This window comes from Microtus oregoni, unplaced genomic scaffold (genome assembly GCF_018167655.1).
Source record: "Microtus oregoni isolate MIOR12 unplaced genomic scaffold, Mior012 000002F_ref0000024, whole genome shotgun sequence".
Classification (NCBI taxonomy): domain Eukaryota; kingdom Metazoa; phylum Chordata; class Mammalia; order Rodentia; family Cricetidae; genus Microtus; species Microtus oregoni.
In genome coordinates, this window is record NW_024543061.1 from 28,474,562 (window position 1) to 28,501,744 (window position 27,183).

The 27,183-nt window shown below is 46.9% G+C and overlaps 1 protein-coding gene across 1 annotated transcript in view; it reads right to left on the minus strand.

Moving 5' to 3' along the window:
• The window catches only part of Antxr1 (ANTXR cell adhesion molecule 1), a 191,321-nt gene that overhangs the window by 158,408 nt on the left and 5,730 nt on the right, over positions 1–27,183 (minus strand). The window contains exons 2-3 of the mRNA XM_041639405.1: positions 6,820–6,891; positions 2,604–2,675 (exon numbers count right to left, since the gene is read on the minus strand). Of these exons, the coding sequence (XP_041495339.1) occupies positions 2,604–2,675; positions 6,820–6,891 (144 nt within the window). The remainder of the gene's footprint in view (positions 1–2,603; positions 2,676–6,819; positions 6,892–27,183) is intronic.

The window sequence follows — 27,183 nt, forward strand, 5'->3', positions numbered from 1 at the left end:
ACACACAGGGTATATCAGTGCATCCTTGACTGTCTCAGAGGGATGCTGAGAAGAGCAAATGCTCTCAGAAGAGACCAAGATTCCCTGCAGTAATATTTCATTTGTATTTTATTAAATAAAGCTTGTCTAAAGATCAGAGGGTAAAACAGCCCCACTGGTCAGCCTTACAGACCAGGCAGGGGTAACACATGCCTCTATTCCCAGTGCTGCACGCCTTCAATCCCAGCCCTAGAGAGGAATATAAGATGGGAGGAGACAGCTTCAGGCACAATCTCATTCAGAGATTCCTGGAGGCAGGATCACCATTTCAGACTGAGGTAGAGGTAAGAGCTGGTTGCTTTGCTTTTCTGACCTTCAGGTTGAACCCCAATTTTTCTCTCTGAGTTTTTATTAATCATGCTTCAATTCCAGAATCCAGCAAACTACTGTAAGACAAGTTAGAACTGGATCAAAAAAGTCGATCCTTGTAGTCTCTCTCCCTAGGGCACGTGAGTGTGACCTCTAGTCTCCTCTGTACGTGGTAAGGTTGGGTGTGTGTCGGGCCCACGCTTGACTAGGTCATTGCAGTCACCCCCGGAGGCTCACAGCCTTCCGCAAAGTGGGGGTGCTAAAGAAACTAGTGATAATGAAGGTAAGGCACAAACAACAGAGACTCCAAGGAGACTCAGAGGAACGCTGTCAGCGTGGCATCCTGATCGCGTTTGTCTGTCTGCTACCTGCCCTGGCCAGCTGCCCAACAGCTGTGGTGGTGACTTAGAGCATCTATAGAGCTGCATGGCCTTTATCTCTTGGTCACACTGACATACTCATTGGCATGAAGTGATGTCAGGATGCCACAGCTCCAGCAGGATGGGAAGGACAGGGGAAATCTGGTTCTGCACTGGGACTGATGATAAAGACACCCCCACATGGGTGCTTACACCCACAGTCCTGGATCAGCTCCAGAGTTTCTTCTTATCCATGTAGGAGTCCAGTCAGTGACCAGAGGAAAAAACTGGCTGACTCTGTGAGCCATTTCCAGCTCACTGTCCTAGCGTGTGCTCTCAGGTCAGCTGGTCTAGGATGGAAGACAAGGGTGTGGCAGCATCAGCAAGACTTCTTGTTTAGTTGCCCATCTCTGAGCAGAAGCCAGGCCTGCTGAAGGATGGCATCCAAAGACCGAGTAGGACCCCGGGTCTCTCACAAGGCTAGGTCCTTCCTTGGAGCTTCTCAAAGTGCTTGGCCAACCCCAAAGGAGGCTTCTTTCTTTAAAGAGAATGTGCAAGCAGCGGGGCCTGGGCCTAGACTGGGTTCTGTTTGGTGTCCATGGGAAGGAGGCATGGTCTACCGTCCTCTGTGAAGAGGGAATGACATACACTTTTAAAATGGGGTTTCTGGGCAGCATGTTGAGAAGAAAGATTTGGAAGTGAAGTTATAGGCGGAATCCCAGGCAAGGAGAGCCGTGGGCACTGGCTTAGACTTACTGGTCCGAGCCAGAAAATTGGTTAATTCTATTCTTGTCTCTATAAAAGGATGTTATCAGCTGACATCTTCCAGGCCTTCTTACGCTTGCTATGGTTTGACTGGAGGGTTGTGAACTTCACATATGACCCTCTGTGAAGACGCTAGGAGGTAAGGCCTGGGGCAAACAGCTGCATCACTGGAGGATGGCCCTGGAGGAGATTAACATAACTTGCAGAACGCAGACTCTTCCCAAGTTAAGTGTATAGAGAGTGGGGCTAGCCACTGACTCTCTGGGTTTCATCTTGCCATGTGGTCTCAGCTGCTGTGATGTCATGAGCCACATCTGATGTGCAGATGCTGGCATACACTGACTCTCCAGAAATGTGAGCTAAATAAACCTGTTCTCTTTATAAAGTACCAAGTCTGTGGCGTTTGTTCAGAGCAACAAAAAGATGGACTAAGCCTTGCCCTGCTTCCATTTCTTTTTCCAGTACACCTATATTTAAGGCATCCAGGAATCCCATGTTCCTACAGTGCTTCCCTCAGGTGGACCATGCCACATTTTTCAGAAAAAGTATTTAGTGACGTGAATGTGAGGAGACTTTCTGTAGCCCTTCCCATGCATCATGATAACTAGGAATAATTGGCATGTCTTAGTCACCAATGGTCTTCATGTGTGATGTGGAACATGGTTAAATCCCTGAGAATGTTTGTCAAAACTGACATTTTCCCTTACTTGATTAAAATTTCCTTCTATTTATTTGTGCTACAACTTTCCTCTTTGACAATCACACAGGGACACGTTTCAGGCTCTTATCTCTCAAGTGGAGTATTTACTGCATTTCCAAAACTCTAGCTTACCAAATAAATCTAATCCAAACGGGTGAAAACACAATCCCTAAAGAACCGAATTGGCCAACATTTTTGTTCCAACTCAGCAGATGAAGTTAACATTCAAATACAAGGCTCATCTCAACATGGTCCAGTCATTTAAAACATCTCACCAGTGTCAGGAAATGTCATCGGAAGCCACCGCAGAGTGAGCCAGCAGAAGGCCCAGATGCAAATGTCAAGGCTTGAGTTAAGAGATAGATGTTAGATAGACAGGTGCCTGAGACGCCAGGACAGACTTTGAAATGACGTGTGCAGAGTCCCCTTACCTGTCCTCAGTTAGCTTCATTAAGGTTGTCCCTCGAGTGGAGAAGACAATGAAGGACATCCTTAGCTGTGGGCTAGAAAGGAGAGAAACTCTGTTAGGTCAGAGAGAACACCTGAGGCAGGTCAGTCCCTTCCCAGCTTCTTTCCTGTTTTTGGCTTTGTGTCATGGCTCCCAGGACTGAGACATCACCTAGATGGGAGTCCCAGTGGATGTGGCAAGAGTTTTGCCAATGGCCACCTTGAAGCTCTGAACCAAAGGTGCCTGCTGTGTCTCCCTTCTGACAGGACACTGTTGCAGAGTGGATATATCACAGTAAGAAAGAGGAACTCCATCCCAACCCAGGCCTTCCCTAAAGGGAACTTGTCTACAAAGTGTCTGTGAAATGGGGAGTCCTATCACCCAAGTCTGAAAGCTTCTCCAGAAGAAGGGAGTATCTCAGAAGGATCGCTATTCACTTAGCTCCTCCTCAGCTGCCTCTGAGGGAAGAGGGGCGGCTGGGCCACAGAGAGTCTCTTCTGCTTGGTGGCTACATGATTTATTCAGCACTCAAAAACTTTCAGTGTAAAATTCACTCTCTGGGTAATAGGGTGGTCTCTTGTGAGGACTGGCAAGAAGCACTGGCAGCCTGCACAAGCCTTGGCACCTCACTGCCATCCTGCAGGGTGCTTGTCAAGAGGCCAACTGGTCAACCAGCGTAGCACCAAGCTGTTTCTTCACAAGGCACTGACCTCACGGAGCTGAGATGATAATGATCCTTGAACACACAGACCTCTCTTCATTGCTTAGCTTCAGGCCTGAGGCTCAGTTGCCTGCCCATCATGGCTGTCCTCTAGCATCACCCCTGACTCTGCTGCATTCTCCATGCTACACCCCAAGTTATTTATCATAAAACATAAATCAGATCTTGTCTTTTAACTGCTACAAAAGCTTTGGCTACTCTTAGAATGAACCTTCCATTATTTCTATGTGCCTGACGTGTCTTTGATTGGGGTTTTTGCTGTGACTGCTTTAGCAGAGGGGAGAAGCAATGGAGATTAGACAGGCAGGAGGGAGTCAGCAAGAAAGTAGAAGTTAGAAGAGGAACAAAGGCATCCAGGAGTCTAGAGTCAATGGCATGGAATGGACAAAGTGGAAGAATGGCCCTAAAGGTGGGCAGTTGGTCCTCATGGATGCAGGAAGGACAGGCATGCAACTCTTTGGGACAGGACTGGGTGCTAAGGGAACATCTGTCTGCTTCCCTCTAGGCTCTCAGTGGCCAGGAAATGGGGCTACTTCCTGAGCGTGATGGGAATGAAGCATAGGTCTGGAGCTCAAGGAAAGGGTGTAGAGTAAGAATTATTTTTAGGAAGGTGAGGGGGTCAGAACAAAGGGGAATTAAAGGATTTCAACTCAGAAAGACCCTCTTCAGTCAGCAGTGATGTAATATGCTAGTATCTACCCGCTACCTCTACCCCACAGTGTGCTATTTAAGGAATAAATAAAATCATCATTCAGGTTTTGAGAAACCCACACAGTGATTTCATAATAGCTGCATCAGTTTACACTCCAACAACAGTAGATAAGGCTTCTCCCTTCCACACATGCTCGCTGGAATTTGTTTTCTTGGTAACAGCCACTCTGACTAGGACGAGACAGAGTCTCAAAGTAGTTTTGATTTGTATTCCTCAGATAGTTTTTTTTTTTTGAGAACTCTCTGTACAATTTCATAGCCCATTTTTCTTAGTTTTTCTTTTCTTGATGATTAATTTTTTTTAAATATTTATTTATTTATTTATTATGTATACAATATTCTGTCTGTGTCTGCCTGCAGGCCAGAAGAGGGCACCAGATCTCATTTCAGATGGTTGTGAGCCACCATGTGGTTGCTGGGAATTGAACTCAGGACCTTTGGAAGAGCAGGCAATGCTCTTAACCGCTGAGCCATATCTCCAGCCCCTTGATGATTAATTTTTGAGTTGTTTGTATGCTTTGGATGTTGCTTCTCCTATAGGTCTGTAGCTGGCAAAGGCTTTATTTGATTCTATCGATTACTTCCTCACTTGATTGACAGCTTCCTTCACTATTCAAAAGCATTAAATTTCACAAGGCCCCATTTGTTAATCATTTGCCTTATCTTTCCGAGTAGCCAGAGTCTTGTGCAGAAAGTCTTTACCTATGCATATGTCTTATATCAGTTTTGGAGTTTCAAGTCTTCAATTGAGGTCCTTGATCCTCTGGAATCGATTTTTGTTCAGGGTGAGAGATATGGATCTAGTTTCATTCTTCTACATGCAGATATTCAGTTTCCCCAGCACCATTTGAACACAATAAACCCCATCCCTATTCAAGAGTGTACCTAGCACTGTTAACAGTCCTTGGACTGTTGCAGAAACAAAACTCGGTGACAGTCTTGATCCCTGCACACAAGGGATCTGCTATGGTCTGAATATGGAGCATCTCCTTGAAATCTTATGTTTTGAAGCTGATGTAAGCAGTGTTCCGAGGTGGGGCTTCAGACTGGATCAAGAGACACCACCTTCATGGATGGCTCAAACCACTGATAGAGTCAACATTTGAACAGTCTGCTGAGAGGTAGGGAAACTGGAATATGGGACCTGGGTGGAGGAAGTGGGTTACTTGGGGTGTTTTCTTGGTATTCTACCAGGTCTCCAGTCACTGCCTGATACTGCCTCTGTTTCATACCCACCAGGATGCAAGAAGCATCGCTACACTGCACGTTAGGTCAGGAAGCTCTACTTCAGCACAGTCTGAGAACAGTGGAGGTAGCAGGGCACAAAACCTCTGCCACCATGAGCCAATATGAACTTCCCTCCTTCTAGGCTGATCTCCAAGGCATTTGTCACAGAGACAGGAAGTATGACCAACACTAAGTCCACAGCCAAGGAATTCAGAGGGGGGAGGCCATAGGAAAGCACCTTGAGGTCTAAGAGTAAGCCTTGGCAATGTCTCTGGTTCCTTCTTTCTTCATCTGTACAGCAGGAGACTGGGGTAAGTATTGATTCAATAGCCCCACTGTGTCTTTGATTCTAATATAGTGAAGAGCATGGAACCACTGATGGCCCTGGCAGACAGCGCTGGAGGCCACTTCCATGCAGATGCTGGGTGATGGGATGTGCATACACTTAATCTTTGTCTGTTCCTTTTATGGAGCCTCTGTTCATCCAAGGTTAAGCCCATTGCTGGGGTTGCACAGGGAGCTTGGATTCAACACTCATCTCACCCAACTGGATCCTCTTCCCCTGGGCCCCTCAACTCAGAGGGAGAAATGAGGACAGCAAGTGGAAACAGAGCAGACGCTGTCAAGGACTTGGATGTAGATGTGGTTTGTGTCACTTGAAAGGGTCACTGGGTGAGAGTGCAGGAGAGGATGTTTGGCTCCATAACAAAAAGGCTTTAAACTGAAATGATCCAAAAGGCTGAAGTTTCTCACCAAAGCTTTTCAACCCAAGGCTCCCCAACGGCTCTCAATCTAGACTGTCAAATCCAAGTTCCATAATTTGTCTAAATGTTTTTTTAGCATCACACATACACCGTCTCTCACCTTGACTGTGCCTCCTCTCCATGTTCTCCTCTCAACACCTACTTTCTAAGTCACCTGGGTTTAGGTTTATGTGATTCCTGCTGCAGATTCAAGGCTACCCTTCCTTTCCTCTTAGGGAGGTAAGAGCATGTTGCTTGATAACTAAGTGTGGGAGGAGGATGTGTGCCATTACCCTGGACTCAGAATACCCTGTGCTATAGAAATGGACTGGAGAGTTTTGTGCTCACTCACATTGGTCTCCATGGAGACCATCTACCACCATGGGACCCGCATCAGCTCTCACAATGCTCACACCAGCTGCATCAAGGATCTTGACAACATGGTGCAGGTGCATCCAGAAAGCTGTGTGACTCCACAGACGGTGATGCCACCTCCTTTAGTGGGTGCACCTCCAAAGTCCATAGTGACCATGCTCAAACCTGCCTGGGAAGATGAGGTCAAGTCCACAGAGATAGGAAGCAGGGGTCATGTGACCAGCCATGACTTGCTCAGGGCTGTGTTGTGTTCACATTAAAACCAGAAGGAATGTAAGCAGATTGGCACTAGTTGGTCACCTAGCACCTTACCCACATGTCCGCTCAGTGTGCACTCCCACGGTGTCCAGGAGTTTTCGGAACAGTGAATGGGCTGGATTCACCACCAGCCATGAGAGAAGGGACTGTGGAGTGACACTCACCTGATGAATCTGTGAGCCAGCTGCTCCACAAAGTAGTAGATTTCATTCCAGTGGTGCAGCACGCTTCCTGACCTGCGGGACAAAGCGGCATGCGTTAGCACCTTGTGCAGGGTTCCTCTTCAGTCTACCGCTCTATGCAGAACCAACCCATGAACTGGGCTCATTCCTTACCTGGAACTGGAAAAAATTTGGAAATTATCTGTAAGGCCGTTTTAAAATTTTTAAGAATTCCTCCAATTCCATCTCCCATTGCCAACCCGGCCTCCACTCCAAACTCTTACACTGAAGCAAGCAGACAATCAAAAGCCCCGGGGCTCGAACAGATCACAGGCTGGCTCCACATCTTGATGGCACTGTTATTTATATGCTCCTCTAAACGACTTTATTCCAATTCCAGCGAATAAAATCAGCAAACTGACTGTGGTGGTTTGAATGAAAATGGCCTCCATGGGCACTTAGGGGCTGGCGTTATTAGGAGGAAGTGTGCCACTGGGGGTATGCAGGTTTTGAGGCTTCAGATGCTCAAGCCGGGCCCAATGACACACTCTCTTCATGCTACCTTTGGGTCCAAATGTAGACATCTCAGGTACTTCTCCAGCTTCGTGTCTGCCTGTGTGCTGCCGTGTTTCCTGACATTACAATAATGGACTGAACCTCTGAGCTGTAGGCCAGCCCCAATTAGATGTTTTCCTTATTAAGTTTGCCATGGTCATAGTTTCTCTTCACAGCAATAGGAACACTAACTAAGATACTGACATAAAAAATTACATATCAATTCTTAATTTGATTATAAATACAGGTATCTATAGAATTTTTAAATAAATCATTTGATAGCTGAATCTAGCAGGTTTCCTAAATAATAACTGACCAATTGGTGGACTTTATTTTAAGAAGGCACTGAGAGTTAAACATGGAGGAAAATCTTTTGACTCTAATGTGGTTATTTAGAAAAATAAATAAAAGAAGAAAATGGCTCAACCTCTCACTATCTCAGAAGGGAATGCGCCACCAAAGGGAGGGAAATCAGTTCTCTGAAAATATGTAGTTGTGAGATTTTTAGACTTGGAAAGTGTAGTAATATGGGGCGGCAGGGCTGCGTCCCCCACACCCGGCCGCCCACATGGCTAGCTTATGCTCCGAAATAACAACACACAAACTGTATTCTTTTAATCACTGCTTGGCCCTTCTGCCCTAGCCCTTACTGGCTAATTCTGATATCCCGATCAACCCATCTCTAATAATCAGTGAGCACCGGTCTTACCGGGAAGATTCTAGCCTAGTCCATCCTGGGTCGGAGCTTCATGCCGGAGCGGGGCATGGTGTCTCTCTCAGGTGTCTGCTCCCTAGAGGAGAGTTTTCGAGTCTGACCTCACTTCCTCTTCCTCCCAGCGTTTTGTTCTCTTTACTCCACCCACAGGGCCAAGCAGTTTCTTTATTGGCCAATGACCTTCCTCCATCAGGAAAGGCTTTGAATCTTCTGGATCTGACATTGTGATATTTATGATCTTCTGCTCACCCCCTTGACTCCGCCTGTTTTACCACAGTGCTCCTGCTCAGGCTCTCAGAGCAGGGACGATCTTAGCTTTGTCTATTAAGATCTGTTATGCCGTTCGCACAGATCAGCCCAGCCGAGCCCCAGCCTGTCCTGCTGGGAGCTGAGGCAGTGCCGTGCTTTCTGCTCCGACACTTGGTATTGCGAACATTTTCTGCTGGGGTCTGATTACGTTTACTCATTTATTTCTGTGTGTTATGTGGGTACATGTGTGTGCATGTTTGAGTGTGTGTGTGTGTGCACGTGTGTTTAATATGTGTGTGATACATGCACCTGAGGCCAACAGAGGGCATCAGATCTGCTGGAGCTGAGCTGGAGGTTCTGAAGCCCTTTCCTTCCCTATCTTTTTCTTTTCTTGGTTGTGCTGGGTGTTATTCTAGGCCTTTTATTTTTTAAATTTAGTGTCTTAATTATTTGAAAATTTCATCCACATATATAATGCTCATTTTTTGTTCATTTCCACACCAACTTCCCTCTTCTATCCCCCCCCCCCACTGAACCCAACCTTCTAAACCAAACCCTTTCTCCACCACTTCTCCCACTGCCTAACAGGAATGACCATAGACCATGAGCCCCAGGACATCTTTCAAGTGCCACCTAACATCAGACCTCTGTGAGAACCCGGCCACACTGAGAGCGGAGACTCAGGCTCGGGAGAGAGGAGCCCTTCAACACACTGTGAAACAATGGGGTTTTATACTTAACAACCCTAACTGAACCCAAACCCCCACTCAGGAGGCTGGCCACTCCCAGCGAAGCTGACCTCTGGTAGTTCAGACGTGGCCCCTCTCACTCTGAGCTCAGAAGCAGATTCCTGATCCCAACAGGAGAAGCCAGGGTTGGCTGGGAAAATGGCAGCATGTATTCAAGCTCAGCTTTTCTCCACTCATCTGTGCGTCGTTAACCTTATATGGCATGGCATGTCCCATTTGTCTGTTTAAGAGTTAGTACCTGAACTCCAGCCGTGTAGGACTAACCTAGCCATTGCTATCCACGCTGCAAGGTAGAAACCAAAACTTCTCTCTAAACCCAAATATAAACAGTACAAGAAGATGTTTTTCCCTCGGACTTGGTGGGTTTTGTGGTAATGGAACTAGTGAAGGGTCTCTTCTCGGGATTTTTGCATCTCTAGTCTGTAAGTACAAATTCCATCAAACTTTGGAATTAAAATAGCCTCCCAGGAATTCTAACTGGGGACAGCATTACAGAATCCTCTGTTTGAAGATTCACTCGATTCACTTGGGATCCAATCAGAGCCAAGATCAGTGTCATCTCCCAGTATCAACTGCGGTGGCTTTCGCAAAAGGGCTCACTACTCCCCAGGGAAGGAAACCATCCTTGTCCACTCTACATCTCTATCAGCCATCACTGCACAGGGCACTTGCAAGGCTCCTTACTTTTGTTTGCCTAGTTTGTCTCCAGCATTTGAAATAGGATAAGAAGTCAAGAACTATTTGACATCACACTTAGTGAGGGATTCTGTATAGAACAACCTGGCATTGCCCTCCGGTGACAGGCCAGGCACTTCCAAGGTTTAATAAGCAAAGAGCAGGGGCAAAGACAGAGATCCCAGATTTTACCCATTTGTTTTCTGAACAAAGCTGCATTCTTTCCTATTTCTGAGAGTTTCTAACACCCCTGCTGTTAAATGCCTTAGAAAACACATTTGCTATACAAGCAACCAGAGCATAAATAAAAAGGTAACCAAGCAAGCAAGCCTGTGGCTGAATCCACCACCACCAACCTCTTACCAGGGAGAGCGAAGTAGCTAAGAGAGAGATTACAAAATGGTCAGGCCCCAGTCATCCTTAGCCCCACCTGGCTTAAGTCATTGATGTCAGTGACCCTCTTGGGTCTCCAGACAATCCTGGGTGGGGATGGATGTGTTCAGTAGACTTCAGGAATATTGGGTGGACCCAGAATTAGCGCCAAAGCCCTCTTGCCACTGTGTGCCCTCTCCCAACTTCGCCCCACCCTCTTCGTTCTCCTTTGCTCCTCTTCCTAAGAAGTTGGAGCCCATTCTGCCCAGCTGGCCTTATCAGCTGTTCCCTTGTGGCCACAGCCAAGTCTTCCTCCTGGACCTTGTTGACTCTTGCTGCCACTTCTACTTCTTCACACACCAGGTCAGATCCAAACCACACCACTGAGCCCTCTTCTTTGCCCTTGGTCTGGGGACACACATCCTGCTCCATCTGGTGCTGTGAGGCCTCTACCAGCCAGGATGTTTGACTCTCCTACTGCCATGTGACTTCCCCTTAGTCAACCCAACTGATGGCTTTGAAAACAATGACGCTTACACTGCAGAATGCAGTTGGGGAGTTGGGAAATCAGTGATTGGGGCATGGCCAGGCTTTTTTTTTTTTCCTCAAAGAAATGAAACAAAACAAGATTGAAAAACCAGAATGTGCTGTTGAAAATAACCGAAAGCAGTGCTGTAGGGAATTTCTGGTCGACTACAAGTACCATACAGGCGCCGTGTTAGGATATCAGGATTTTTCTGTGGCTCATGATTCAGAAGATATCTTAACCAGAGAGGTACTCCCTTCTCCACTCTGCCTTTCCAACACACACACACACACACACACACACACACCCCACAAGCACACTTATACCACACATGTACTCACACATTTATGTACACAAAAGCACACTCACATACACAACACACACACATGCATGCATACAGGCACTACACACAGACACCACACACACACACCACATACTTATACAGATCTCACACACACACCACTCACATAGACCACACACATGCCACACAAACAGTTGCACACACAAATACATGCACAAACAATACACACTAACATGTAACATGCACATACACCACACTCACATGTACCCACACATGAATACACACACACATACATACAACCAAAAAAAAGCTTACACACATTTTTTGACATGAACTACTGAAACTTTGGCACAAATTCAACAAACAAGTGGCATGGTTGCTAGGACAGAAAGCGTTAAGCTGTCTTAAAGGTGCTTCAGTGGGCAAACTGCATGGCTTTGGATCCATTTCTCACTCTCTGCAGGTTCAGAGATGATTCCAAGAAAGCTGAGTGATCCCCAGAAGGCTAAAAAGGGACAGACCAATGTCACTCAAAGATTGCTACTATGTCTAGTTGTCACTGGTGGGGAAGTGACAAACACTGAGGGTCCACAGGACAGGGTTTTAAAATACAGCATAACCAAAACAACCAGTTCCCTGTCATAAACACAAGGGTGGAAGACAAGTAAAAGGTAGACCACCACGAGGCTCACCTCCAGCCACAGTCGGACACAGGCAGTGTCCACCATACTTCTCCCCCACAGCAGACATGGGCACTGCCTACCCCGCAGTGACCTGCTTCCAGGCATGAGGACTATGGCCAGAGACCCTACTGTCTTTACCTATGAGCACATTTTCATTTCCTTAAATGGCATTGCCCACATCATCTGTCACATCTGCATCTTCTCTCTGCTATGGCAGCAGTGTGCAGTAGAAGGATGCCTTGCTTTGTACATGGCCTGGTGTGGGAGGGCCTTCTGTCTATGTGTTGTTTTGATTGGTTAATGAATAAAGAACTGTTTTGGCCTGTTGATAGGGCAGAACTTAGGTAGGTGGGGAAAACTAAATGGCATGCTGGGAGAAAGGAGGCAGAGTCAGAGAGATGTCATGGAGCCGCCACTGGAGATAGACATGCTGAAACTTTGCTAGGAGGCCATGACCTTGTGGTGATATACAGATTAATAGAAATGAGTTAAATTAATATAAGAGTTAGCCAATAAGAAGTTAGAGCTAATGGGCCAAGCAGTGATTTAATTAATACCGTTTCTGTGTGATTATTTTGGGTCTAAGCTAGCCAGGAGGCCGGGAAGAACAAGCGACCTCCCCCAACAATGGCCTCGTTTCCATTCCTTTCATTGCAGCAGTAGGTCGAGCACTGGTTCAGTGTCTTTTACACATAGTGGAGGAGATGCTGTGAACTGCTGCAGTCTTTCTAGCAATTGCACAGGAAGGGGTCCTCTCTGTATCACTTAAAAAATGTGCATCTGAGAAAGGCAGTTTGATGGATACTCCCCTGGCTTCTTTAGAACTTCAGAAAAAAAGAAGGGCAGATGCTTAAATGGAGGAGTCATATCGGCTCTAAAGGGGGCAAGTTCCCCACCCCTTAGCAGGCACCAACCTCATGGTGAACTGTGTTAGGCAGACAATGGGACAAGGGAGGACCAAAGATTTCATCATAGTTTTAATGTATTTAGTAATAAACTACAGAGCTTTAGAAATACTTACTGCTCCTTCGACTTTCTTTATTAGCAGTTAGGACTAGTGCAGGATGAAAACTCAGAGTCCTTGTTGGAAAGTTCTTAAGAATTTCAATGTGGTAATAACAGATAGAGCATGAGGCCAAACGCCAGGCCTTCTTACCTAGTGCACGGGTCCCAACACAGGCAAACACCCAGAAAGCCACCACAGTAATGATAGTCTTTGCACAATCCTACTGGATTCAGTTCTTAGTTCAGGGGTCAGTTAGCTGTTTCTGTGAAGAGCCAGACAGTAACTATTTTAGGCCCCTTGAGGGCGTGGTATATGGTCTCCATGTCAACAACTTGTTTTTTTAAGCATAAAAGTAATCATTGAGCCCTAACAAATAAAAGTGATTCCGTTACAACAAATTTTTTTTTAGAGAAACAGGGAGTAGGCCAAAATTTGACAACCTCTGGATTAGACTTTCTTCCATTCTGGATCTTTCTTATCTTTTTTATTTATTATTATGTCTTCCTCATGACTTGTTGATATAAAAACATAAATATCTTCCTTATGGCAGAAGTTATGAGGTACTTCACTGCTTACTTCCGGTTCCTTGACACTGAGATTATGGAAGTAAAACCTTGTGTGCTGGGAGACATGAGACATTATCTGTGACTTAATAAATATTTCATGGGCATTTGAAAGGGAAGTCTAGTCTCTGTGGGGTGTAGGGTTTAGGATGGATTTATTAAATCAACCTCATGAGTTATTATTCACATGCTCTCTTCAGAATGTGTAAGTGTTCAGAGTCATCTTCCAGAGTCAGACACGAAGATGCCACGGTTTCCCTCTCCGCACAAGCAGAAGCCATCTTGGCACATTTTGGAAAAGTCAAAACACTGTGAAGCCCGTGATTTTTCCAGGGTTCAGGATCCATTATTTGACCACACTGTTAGTTTGTTGATATTTTAAGTTTAGGATTCAAGGTTTTTATTTAAAATTGGTAGGCAGTTTTGTCCATGATCACACTATCTTCAGCAGATTCTGGCTTCCTAAACACACTGAGAAGAGACTCATCTTCGTCTGTGTCTGTGAGAGTCCAGCACAGAAATCTCAGTCCTTGAGGACCTGGCAAATGTGTCCAAAGCCAAAGGACCCCACTCTCCCGGTCTTCCTCAAGGAAGTGCATGAATAAAAGGTAGAACATCTCACCTGAAAGGGTCTTGGGGGAACAAAAAACCTGTAACATGGGTAATCTCATCAAAACGTTGGGTGTTCTAGCTACCTCTGACCCAAGCAAGTGGGACTGGGAACAGGATGGGAGCAAAAAATCAACAACATTTCCTACCTTATGTAAATGTAGTAAGAGGAATTGTTGGCTATTTTAGATAGAAAGTACATATTTTCTTTGAAGTCTAACCGAGTCTTGCACTTTGCTCCCTAATCTCATTGGAACATGGTTAAGGCCATTACATACTTCTGCTTCTCCGCATTGTGTCTTTTTTACATCTTATTTTCAATATATTTTTCATTTTGATACTAATCTCTTCATGTAGTCTTTTCAGTAGGGAACAATGCATGACACATACTTTGAAGCCTACAGAAGGTGGGCTGAGCAGTTTAAAAGCCTCACTCGCTCAGAGCTGTAATTACTGGTGTTGCAGAGCAGTTGGTGTTGTAAACTAAAGAACACTAAATGACAACCCAAGTCTTACTTTTGGGGGCGTGGGGGAACCTATTGTCTTCTCTTTTTCTGCTTACTCATATGCTTTGAGAATTTGTCTAGGATCAGGTAATCTAGGGACCACTTAAAAGTTCATTTGGCCCAGTGCTTGGTGAACCATAGAAGAAGTCAATCTCCTCTGTCTCTGTCTCTCTCTATCTCTCTCAGGGAAAGTGTCTTCTACCAAATTTATTTACTTATTTGCTGTATTATTTATAAATATGTTCTCTTCCTAGAAATTAATTTCAGATACGCATGTGCACACTCACACACACACGTGCACACAAGCATACACACACTCACAATGCACTTCACGCACTGTTAGTATTCTAAAGTCCTCTCTCACAATTTAAGTCTGGGAATACTTTCTGCTTACATTCTTGCAAAAGTTTCACAAAGGGTCTTTCCACAGGCTGACCCTACTTTGGGCACTTTTCAGTGAGGTGGTCATTATTTCCAAGTATTTTAATATTTAGATATGGTGTAGGCTCCCCCCACCCAAAGACTTCACATTTTCTTTCTCATGATAGACTGCTCTTGTTTGTTGACACAGTTCCAACTCAACATTGACATTATCAGGGAGCTTCTTGTTTCCTTAAAGGGCTTCAATGCTCACGGCTGGCTTGATTCATTTATCTATTTTTATTTAGTTCGATAGGTGGGTCTAGCTGTATAGCCCAGACCACTCTTGAATTCTCATCCCTCCTGGCACAGCCTTCTGAGAGCTACGACCACAGGTGCACACCCACATACAGCATCATGTCTTCGATGCAACAATAACACAGTTTAAATGTTTCTGTGCATCTTGATTCACTTTTATGATTTTCACTGAAACAAAACAAAAACAACGCCCTTTCTAGAACAATCTGTATCTATCTGAAAATACTTTCATGTTTTCTTCACTAGCAAATGACACCAAAAATAATTTTACTCATTAAAAAAGATGCTTTTTGGAAATCATGATTCTTGGCATTGAATGTTCAAGAGCCCTTGTGGGCAGCCTGTGTTTTCTTTCTTCTTTAGTCTTGAAAAGTAATTTCTAACCAGAAAATGCCTATGTATCAGTATCTTCTAATAAATGATTAATTTTGATTCTTTGTCGAGGGCCCTATCCAGTTGGTGTTTCAGGCTTTCCTTCAGTCAGACACACTGTCTTCCACTACGTTTTTAAATGATTTTCCCCCGAATGTCCTTCAGCAGTGAGCATTCTGGCACTCTGGATGTCTCCCCATCTTCTGTTATTGTCTCCCCCTCGAGGCTTTCATCTATCTATTTCCTCTTCAAATCCCGCCCCCTCAAGCCCGCCTTTCCAGCTGCACTTTCCGCGTGGCCAGCTCTGCTCCTCATTACTTCTTGGGTGCCTTTAACTATTTCCTTATTGTTTTATACTTCATCAATTGTCCTAGGTCCCTTGTTTCCCACTTCATAGTTTATCTTCTGTTTCACAAATTCTTGTTTCATTTACTTCACTAAAGCCGTGTGTGCTAACCGCTGTCTTTAACACCTTTGCCTCAACAATTCTATTTAACTGCTTATTTTAAGGTATTAAGATCTTTAGGCTCCATCTTCATCCATGAATGTGAAGTGTAACTGAACTTCAAAATACAACAAATGACTGGACATGAGCTCTACCATTTGTGTCCTATAGTTTTAAGCTTCTCTGAGGACTTAATCTGAGGAATGCAGTTGGCCTTGCTAGGCTGAAGTGAACAGTCATCATCAAGCTAGGAAGAGTTGGGGATGGACTTGACCCCTGACCATGGCCATTCACACAAGGACACATCATCCTTGCAAGGGTTGTTGGTTGGCTCTGGACATTTACCCCACTCCCACTTTCCCCTTGTTTTCTTGGTCTCTACCGGAGGTTCTCTCATGCTGTACCTGGTCTCATTCTGGATGCCATTGCAGCCACATAACCAAAGACAGTTCCCACTTCCCTGGAACCCACACCAGATAGTCACTGTCCCAAAGATGTCCAGGCCATTTCCTCCTGGCATAAGGGTCCCTCAGTTCTCCTACATAGCTGCTCTGTGCAGTGATGGCACACAGTGGCACCTGGGCTCTCTGTGCAGTGACGGTACACAGTAACACCTGGGCTCTCTGTGCAGTGTCAGCACACAGTGACACCTGGGCTCTCTGTGCAGTGACAGCACACAGTGGCATCTGGGCTCTCTGTGCAGTGAGGGTACACAGTGGCACCTGAGCTCTCTGTACAGTGGTGACACACAGTGGCACCTGGGCTCTCTGTGCAGTGACAGGGCACAGAGTGGCACCTGGGCTCTCTGTGCAGTGATGACACACAGTGACACCTGGGCTCTCTGTACAGTGATGACACACAGTGACACCTGGGCTCTCTGTACAGTGAGGGTACACAGTGACACCTGGGCTCTCTGTGCAGTGAGGGTACACAGTGACACCTGGGCTCTCTGTGCAGTGACGGACACAGTGGCACCTGAGCTCTCTGTGCAGTGAGGGTACACAGTGACACCTGGGCTCTCTGTGCAGTGACAGACACAGTGGCACCTGAGCTCTCTGTACAGTGATGACACACAGTGGCACCTGGGCTCTCTGTGCAGTGACAGGGCACACAGTGGCACCTGGGCTCTCTGTGCAGTGACAGCACACAGTGGCATCTGGGCTCTCTGTGCAGTGACAGCACACAGTGGCATCTGGGCTCTCTGTGCAGTGACGGACACAGTGGCATCTGGGCTCTCTGTGCAGTGACGGACACAGTGGCATCTGGGCTCTCTGTACAGTGATGACACACAGTGGCACCTGGGCTCTCTGTGCAGTGATGGCACACAGTGACACCTGGGCTCTCTGTGCAGTGACGGCACACAGTGACAGCTGGGCTCTCTATGCAGTGACGGCACACAGTGACAGCTGGGCTCTCTATGCAGTGACGGCACACAGTGACACATGGGCTCTCTGTGCAGTGACAGCACACAGTGGCACCTGGGCTCTCTGTGCAGTGACAGCACACAGTGGCATCTGGGCTCTCTGTGCAGTGACAGGGCACACAGTGGCACCTGGGCTCTCTGTGCAGTGAGGGTACACAGTGGCACCTGGGCTCTCTGTGCAGTGAGGGTACACAGTGGCATCTGGGCTCTCTGTGCAGTGACGGCATCAGTGGCACCTGGGCTCTCTGTGCAGTGATGGCACACAGTGACACCTGGGATCTCTGTGCAGTGACGGCACACAGTGGCACCTGGGCTCTCTGTGCAGTGACAGCACATGGTGGCACCTGGGCTCTCTGTGCAGTGACGGACACAGTGGCACCTGGGCTCTCTGTGCAGTGACGGACACAGTGGCACCTGGGCTCTCTGTGCAGTGACGGACACAGTGGCACCTGGGCTCTCTGTGCAGTGATGGCACACAGTGACACCTGGGCTCTCTGTGCAGTGACAGCACACAGTGACACCTGGGGTCTCTGTGCAGTGACAGCACACAGTGGCACCTGGGCTCTCTGTGCAGTGACAGCACACAGTGGCATCTGGGCTCTCTGTGCAGTGACAGGGCACACAGTGGCACCTGGGCTCTCTGTGCAGTGATGGACACAGTGGCACCTGGGCTCTCTGTGCAGTGAGGGTACACAGTGACACCTGGGCTCTCTGTGCAGTGACGGTACACAGTGACACCTGGGCTCTCTGTGCAGTGAGGGTACACAGTGACACCTGGGCTCTCTGTGCAGTGAGGGTACACAGTGGCACCTGGGCTCTCTGTGCAGTGACGGCATCAGTGGCATCTGAGCGCTCTGTGCAGTGAGGGTACACAGTGGCATCTGGGCTCTCTGTGCAGTGACGGCATCAGTGGCACCTGGGCTCTCTGTGCAGTGACGGCACACAGTGACACCTGGGTTCTCTGTGCAGTGATGGCACACAGTGACACCTGGGATCTCTGTGCAGTGACGGCACACAGTGGCACCTGGGCTCTCTGTGCAGTGACAGCACACAGTGGCACCTGGGCTCTCTGTGCAGTGACGGACACAGTGGCACCTGGGCTCTCTGTGCAGTGACGGACACAGTGGCACCTGGGCTCTCTGTGCAGTGACGGACACAGTGACACCTGGGCTCTCTGTGCAGTGACAGCACACAGTGGCACCTGGGCTCTCTGTGCAGTGAGGGTACACAGTGGCACCTGGGCTCTCTGTGCAGTGACGGCATCAGTGGCATCTGAGCGCTCTGTGCAGTGAGGGTACACAGTGGCATCTGAGCTCTCTGTGCAGTGACGGCATCAGTGGTATCTGGGTGCTCTGTGCGGTGACGGCACACAGTGGTGTCTGAGCGCTCTGTGCAGTGAGGGTACACAGTGGTGTCTGGGCTCCAAGGAATAGTTTGTCCCACTCAGGTCCCACTTATTTTTAATTTGAGTTGAAGATTTAATTGAAAGTTCTCTGAGAGCAAAATAGAACTTTAAATCATAACTATAGTCCATAGATTGACTAGGAACCTTGCAAAACAATAAATATAGTCAAAGTAGGACTGGGAACATTGTTTTATCAATCCTTTTATACTGCACCATTGTAGCATGTTGCAGGTTTTGTATGGCTCTGTTTATCCAAATAGCTAAAGCATAACACAGTTAGCAAAGACCGAGAGGCTGGAGATGTATTTACGTCAGTTATTGTTAACCCAAGAATAAATTAGGAATTTATAAACCATATTTACCAAATATATTCTATTTATTAAACATGCATTGTTACTATTTATAATGTTTATATTTTAGGACAAAGCTTATCATATAAACATCCATTCTACCAGGTCCATTCTTTACTATTCCTTACTTCAAATTTATTTCCAGCTTTGATACTGTTCCAAAAACTCCTTGAAAGTGTTTCTCTATTTCTTTTTTTAAGCTTGGCCACAGGGTTGAGAGTAGACCCTGGCTGACCTCTTCCAAAGCCAGCCCATCTGCTTTGTTGTTTCTCATATTAATCCTACCAGCTTTGCCTGTCACCATGCCCGGATGTGATGCAGGCTCCCCTAGTAACCCCCAAGGCCTCTGTTGAGAGAATGGGCATCTCTAGGTGAAGGCAAGAGCGGGGTGAGGCTGTCTATGTCTAGCATCCTGTCCTGAAGTCACAAACTTTCTCCTCTTTCTCACTCCTCGGGTCATTACATTTTAGCTTTCGCACGTATGATGTCCCCAGCAACACTTCTAAGAATGATTGATGCCTTCATTTTAAAAAAAAGATTACGTTTATTTATTTGTGGAGGACATGCATGCCACGGTACATGAGTGAAGGTCCGTGGACAACTCGATGCAGTCGGTTCTGTCCTTCTGCAGTGAGTCCCAAGGACTGAACTCAGACTCAGGTTGTCAGGGCCCACAGTGAGCACCACTGAGCCCTCTCCCGGCCCTGATGCCTTCCTCTCTGCTAAAACATCTTCTCTGTCTTCATCTTCTTGCGCCTCTTTACAGAATTCATTCATTCACAGGGGTAAATAACGAAGACTCCTCGTGCTCTGAGTACTCACAAAGAGCAGGCCCCTGTGCTGAGCGCTTGGCCTTGGCTGTCATTTAACAATGGCAGTTGGCACTTTGGGTGTGGCCAGCTCTGCTCCCTCTGCCCTACTCCATGATCCATACATTTCCCCACTTACAGGTGAGTTCACAGAGAAGCCAAGCAACTTCTTCGAGGATGCACAGCTATTAAGTGGTAGACTTGGGATTTGATCCAGTTAGTCTAGCCTTACAATCCATCATTTTGCTTCAAACCTCAAGTCTTCAGCATTTAACCCTGTGCAAATGACCGCTATGCAATACTGCCTCCCCATGGCGGGGCTAGGAAATGTACAATTGCAGTTGATGGTGAAGATCGAGACACACTGATATGGGAACTGGGGATTGGGGCTCCAGGAAAGGCTTTAAACTGTGGCATTTAAATGGTGGACTGTTGCCCACAATAACAGAACAAAGGGTGGAAGACCAGTCACAGGGTTGTCTTCAGTCTGCTCCCTCTCTGACGACAGCTAATAATCCCAATCACCATATAATTGAAAATCCAGTTTTGAGAGACAAAGGAAGCTTTAATTTCACTGGGACAACAGAAATACACCAGGCCTCTCCTGGGCAAGCCTGGACGTTTGGTCACCTAGGTAACAAGGATTCCTCCCATCGCAGATGTCCCCGTTGGTGGGTGGCTGTTGAATGCTATAGCTCTAACTGGGATGCCCCCCTCTTATCTCGCCCCCCTCTTATCAGCTTCGGAAACCTGGACTTGCCTTTTCCGGGCGGGTGACAGCAAACTGGTCGGGATGCTGCTTTTAAATTTTTGCCATTGCCAGAGGTCCTTTGTCCACTAATGCGCTCTACGTCAATGAACAGAGGTCTACAGAAATGCTATGGTCTGGATAAGATGCTTCATGATGAGCATAGAGCGTTTTTCCTCTCCTTCTCAGCACTGGGCCACCCCACTGCTGCCACAGGGTAGGAGTTGTTTGGGGTTGGGAGATTCTGAACAAGAGAAGGGTTTTGAGTAAAGATGCAATGCAGCGGGGGTGATTGTTCCTAATTACCTGGGGACCACAAGAAGCCCCAGTTCATGTGTCTTGAAGAGAAGTGGGCATCACTTAAGTGGAGTTGGGGTGGGATGGCTTCACTGCAGCTAAATGTGTGGCTTAGTTACAGGACTCAGAGTTCCAGAAGACAAGATGGATGAGGTATAAAAAGAGATCAATTTGAGGAGAAGTTCACTGAACTGGTTAAAAAAAAATGGTAGAACCATGAGCTAAAGAGATGGCCGGGAGAATGGGGCAGACCCAGGGCGATGTGGGTATGTGTACCCAAGGCGTTTCAGTGTGAGGGAGGACTACTCCCAGATCTTCAGCTCAAGCGCCCAGCTTACAGCGGCATCATCCTTTGAGACCAGTACCACGGGAGGAGATGGCTTTAGTGGTAAATGTCCAGATAATCCTCCTTCCCCCTGCTGGCTCCCCTCCTTCCCCGGTGCTACAGTCCTGTGCAGCCTCTTTCACCATCACCCTGCTCTGCTCTGCTGAGCGTAGCTTCTTCTTCTGCCTAGACAACTCCTACTGGCAAGTCCTCTGGGCTGGACCTTGGCCATCTCCCTCCTCAAACCCCACCTCTTCTTGACATTTTAAAGTCCTTATATCGGCCGGCTGGTGGTGGCGCACGCCTTTAATCCCAGCACTCGGGAGGCAGAGGCAGGCGGATCTCTGTGAGCTCGAGACCAGCCTGGTCTACAAGAGCTAGTTCCAGGACAGGCTCCAAAACCACAGAGAAACCCTGTCTCGAAAAACCACACACACACACACAAAATGAAGTCCTTATATCATTATCTTTATATAAGTTATTAGCCGTGCCTACATTTTCAACTGTTGCCCTTGGGCTAACAATATTCAAGGCTTTATTTCCAGTCCCAAGGCTCCAATGAAGCCGCCTACTCAGTGTCTCCACCCCAGCGCCCTCCATGCTCAGACTCGCCCCATCCACGACAAGGTTCTCTAGCATTCTGAAACCTGCTTCTTCCCCAAGGCAGCTTCCCCTCCCCCACACACTCAGCCTACTGCTCAAGTCTTGCACTCACAACAAAAAGCTTACAGCTTCACTTATTCTCTTGTCTCCATCCCCACCGCAAGCAGAGGTGATCGATATATAGTCAATAGACAGGTGATTGATATATAGCCAATAGACATAAGGTGATCCATGTATAGCCAATAGACATGAGATGATCAATACATAGCCAATAGACATAAGGTGATCGATACATAGCCAATAGACATAAGGTGATCCATGTATAGCCAATAGACATGAGGTGATCGATACATAGTCAATAGACATAAGGTGATCCATGTATAGCCAATAGACATGAGGTGATCGATACATAGCCAATAGACATAAGGTGATCCATGTATAGCCAATAGACATGAGGTGATCGATACATAGCCAATAGACATAAGGTGATCCATGTATAGCCAGTAGACATGAGCGCACTGCCACTGCTCTCGGAAACTCCTCAACTTAAAAAAAAGAAATTACTAATCTACAAACTTATTGCTGGAAGGATAAAATTCAGATTCTTCCTAAGGTCTTCCCTGTCACACTTACATGGCAGTTAATGTCACTCGGCTTTTCTGTACATTGCTTCTTTACCATTTGGCAAAATCTCACTCAATTTCCAGGTTCCTGCTCCAAAGTTACCTCCTCTCCAAAGCCTGCAAAACTCCCTCTCCTATCAACCCAAACTACGTCACTAGCATTTCTTTTGCTTTGTCTCTTCCACTGCACCTTGAGCTCCCTGAGAAAAGGACATGCTCTTTATAATTCCTAAGGCTTAGCAGTTTCATAAAAACTGAACTGAGCCAGGCATGATGGCACACGCCTGAAACCCAGTACTTGAGTGACAGAAGTAGGCACGCCAAGAAGAGTTGAAGGCCAGTTTGGGTTACATGAATTCCTGTCATAACACACACACACACACACACACACACACACACACACACACACACACACACGGGGGTGGGGAGAAGAGGAGAAGAAATAAACAGATTTGATATGTACCTTACCCTGGTCAGATAGTCTCCATTGCACCGAAGATGGGGAGCATCATTTGTTAGAGGACCACAACGTTTCTCTAGGGGTAGTTATCACTACCAGCATCATGGACCACTGATGTCTTCAATGCCGCTATATCCACTATGACCATCAGACTTATTGCTATCATCACTGTTATCATCACCCATCACTGTCAGCACTATAAGCATCATCACCTCTTTCACCATCACCACTATGGTCATCCCTGTCACCATCAGTACCATGACAGTTACCCCTGTTATCATCATCACCATCTCTATAGCCATCCCTCTGTCATGAACTACCATCGTTATCATCCTTGTCATTGTCATGACCATCATCATCTCTGCCACCATCACCATCGTCCCTGTCACCATTATCTTCATCTCTATCACCATCATCCCTGTCACTACCATCTTTGACACAATCAGTTACCATCACTATCATCCCTGCCATTATCATCACCTCCATCATCCCCATCATCTTCATGTCTGTCACCATCATCCTTATATCACCATCAGTATCAGCACCACCATCTTTAATGCTACCACCACTCATTGTCTGGATTACATGTATGTCACATATGTCTGAATTTCACTCATGCATGCATTTGCCAAACGCAGGTTAAAGATTTTAATCTTTAGAACATTACCCTGAGCATAAGTTTTAATGCCCATTTTATTAACAAGAAGGAGTCAATCGTCGGAGAGGTTAACAGATTTAAAATCATTTCCCCAAGTTCACAGTGCTCAGTTAAAGTTTGAGCTAAGGTTTATAACTGGAGCCATCTAAGCCCAAAGTTGGCATCCATAGCCCTGTGACTGAGCCTTCGTTTATCCTTGTGCAGCACTGAAGCACAGTTCATTCTGGAGTCTTGATGGAAATAGAGCCAAGGTTGGTCCTAGTGAGTGAGCATCATGGCTTGTGTGTGTGTGTGTGTGTGTGTTTGTGTACAAAATAGGATTTGTCAACACTGGTGGACAAGTAATGGCCTACCTGCTACACCGTTCTCCCTCCTCCATCTGCTACACTGTTCTCCATCCTCCACCTGCTACACCGTTCTCCATCCTCCACCTGCTACACCGTTCTCCCTCCTCCACCTGCTACACTGTTCTCCATCCTCCACCTGCTACACCTGTTATCCCTCCTCCACCTGCTACACTGTTCTCCATCCTCCACCTGCTACACTGTTCTCCCTCCTCCACCTGCTACACTGTTCTCCATCCTCCACCTGCTACATTGTTCTCCCTCCTCCACCTGCTACACCGTTCTCCATCCTCCACCTGCTACATTGTTCTCCCTTCTCCACCTGCTACACTGTTCTCCATCCTCCATCTGCTACACCGTTCTCCATCCTCCACCTGCTACACTGTTCTCCCTCCTCCACCTGCTACACCTGTTATACCTCCTCCACCTGCTACACCGTTCTCCATCCTCCACCTGCTACATTGTTCTCCCTTCTCCACCTGCTACACCGCTCTCCATCCTCCACATCATGTTGGCATCCTCACCATCACCCAAACAAAGACTTTCCCTGGAGTTCCATTTGCAGGAGCATGCTGCCTCAGCTACCGTTTGTTCTTCAGGGAGGAGGAAGGCTAGCTGTTCTTGTCTTTCTCCTTGGCCTTAAAGCTTCTGTGAGAATGAGTGACCTACACCACAGCCATCTGGAAATCATCTGAGGAGAGTTTGTAAAGTCCAAGTTCCTGTCCCAGTGAAACCGGGACCCAGTACACTCACTTCCAAGGTCAACACTTCTCACTGGTTCTCTATATTTCCTGCCCCATTACCATTTCTGCTGGGATGGATCCTTGGGTACTAGTAATAAACAAACCTTTTTTAGTGTATTTGTGTGTGTGGTGTTTTTTTTAACAATGTGTTTTGTTGGGATTGTGCTTCTGCTTGGAAGTCTGCGCCCCGGATGTAGTTCCTGCAGAAACCAGAAGAGGACATCAGAACCCCTGGGATTGGAGTTGCAGATGACCAGGAGCCAATGCGTGGGTGCTGGGAGTGAACCAGAGACCCTGGAAGAGCAGCAGTGCTCTTAACCACTGGGCCATCTCTCCAGCCCGGAAGCAACAAGCTCAGCACGTGTTGCTCTACTCTCTGTCCTTTATCAGGGATTCTCAACAAAGTGGGACCAACCCTAGGTGGCTCTTAAAAATAAATGTAGAGCCGCGCAGTGGTGGCACACATTTTTAATCCCAGCACTTGGGAGGCAGAGGCTGGTGGATCTCTGTGAGTTCGAGGCCAGCTTGGTCTACAAGAGCTAGTTCCAGGACAGGGTCTAAAGCTACAGAGAAACCCTGTCCTGAGAAACCAAAAATAAATAAACAAACAAAGAAACAAATAAATGTATTGGCGTCTATTCATCGTTGGTTATCACAATGATCAGGAAGAATCATGATATTTAGATGACAAGAATTAGGAATGCTAACTTACCCTTCACTCCTGCATAATGAAAACCTGTCTCATTGGGTGTGATAGCCTCCTCTCCATCTAGAAACACTGGTGTGGGTCAAAACCCCAAAGTCACACTCCGAATCCACCTCTGTGTGAAAACTCTTAACTCGCTGCCTCCCTGCACCAGAGATGGATTTGCTGCCCAGCCGTCAAATTCCCTCAGATCCCACCAACTACACAAAGAGAAATTCTCGTCTTTCAAATATATTCGTGTCACACTTTGGTGACTTCCCCCTTTCCACCCTATCAAGCTGATTCCTACCCATGGCATGAAAGGGTTCCTCTTAAGTATGGCGGGAATGGGGAAGGGAAGAAAGGAGACATGGTGCCACCTCCCGGGTAGATCTGAAATGCTAGCCTCGTCGTCATTCCTGATTGGTTAGCATGCCCTAGCCTCTCAGCTCCAAACTGACCCCTTCCAGACGTGTTGGCTCCTTATCCGGCTTAGCTGCTATTCTTGCTTATGCAGGCCAGTGGAGTGTATAATTATGTTTGCAGTAGAGGCCGCAAGTGCCCACACATATCTGGTATTTCTGTCCTCCGGCATATATTTCTTCAGTCCCTTTCCGCAAGGTGAGGGCCCATGACCAGTATGGGCCAGTGGGCTGTGAGTGGCAGGATTTGAGTTGCTTCCTCTGTAGCTGTGATGGAGAAGGGACCTTCCCAGGACAGCCATGAGTGCAGCCTGTCATGAGGCTTGAAGGCTGCTTATCCCCACATCATAACGTAGCTCAGGCTGACGCCCTGACTTATTCAATGTTCTTTTGACTGCTCAGTCTTGCATCTTTCAAGTAAACTGTGGCTTTGAGGTTGGTTTTACTGATTAAAGTGGCCTCAGCCAGTCTCTATACACTTCGGCTTCCCCCCACCAGTGAAGCGGTGATGGTGACAGTACAGGTGTCATGGGACTGCAAAGGCTAACCAGGCTTGTCCAGACACCATTTGTACCACAGTGCCTGGCAGGGAGCCAGGGCCGTGACAGTCACTTGTTATTTTTCCTGCTGATCTAAACTTGACTTTGATTGCCCTGCCCCAAATCCTCACTGGAGTCTTCAGCTTTGGCTTCCCAGAGGCCCTCTCACGTCTTCTGCCTTAAAAAACCACCAGTCCAGACTGCTTCCGGCTTCGGCCGTCTTTGCAACTCCCGGGAAAGGACACGGCTTGCTGTAGGCACTGTCTATCCCGGTTTTCATTGCAGGGCCAAGTGCTTCAATCACTTTGATCACCATTGAGAACATGTCTATGCCAGGCACATGAAAAGAATAAGCCAAGTATAATGGAGGAAATCAAATGTCTTTCTCAGTGAGAGCTTGGCGTGTCTGAAAATCACATCAAAATGTGTCCACATATCCTCTTTGTCGTGTGTTAGGGAATAATAAAATTAGTACAAGGGACTGAATCTGGCCTCTCGTTCTGCCACCTGATTTATATTAGCATGAAGTGAGTCTAATTTGCATTTATGTGTCAGTCTGTCTGTCCAAGGGCTGCCAGAGTCTGTCCCTAGACACTGGGAGATAATTACAGGTTATAGCTATAGAAGAGATGGCTTCTCCCAGCCCCTCCTGGACTCTATTCTCAGTGTGACACCCAGTTTTCCCAGGTCTCCAGAGGTAAGAAAAGTAGAGGTAATTTACTTGGCAGTCGCAGAGGTAGGTAAATCACCCAGACAGAAACACAAAACAAACGCTTTCGTCTTACCTGGGTCTTGTCTACACCAAGTCTTCCTAGGCCCTCTTCAAACCTGGAACCAAACTGCTGGAATGTTGGAATAAAATTAAATCCTGGCCCCGGAGAAATGCTTGTCCTGGTGTCTTTTAAGGTTACTATTGCAGCTTGTTCGAG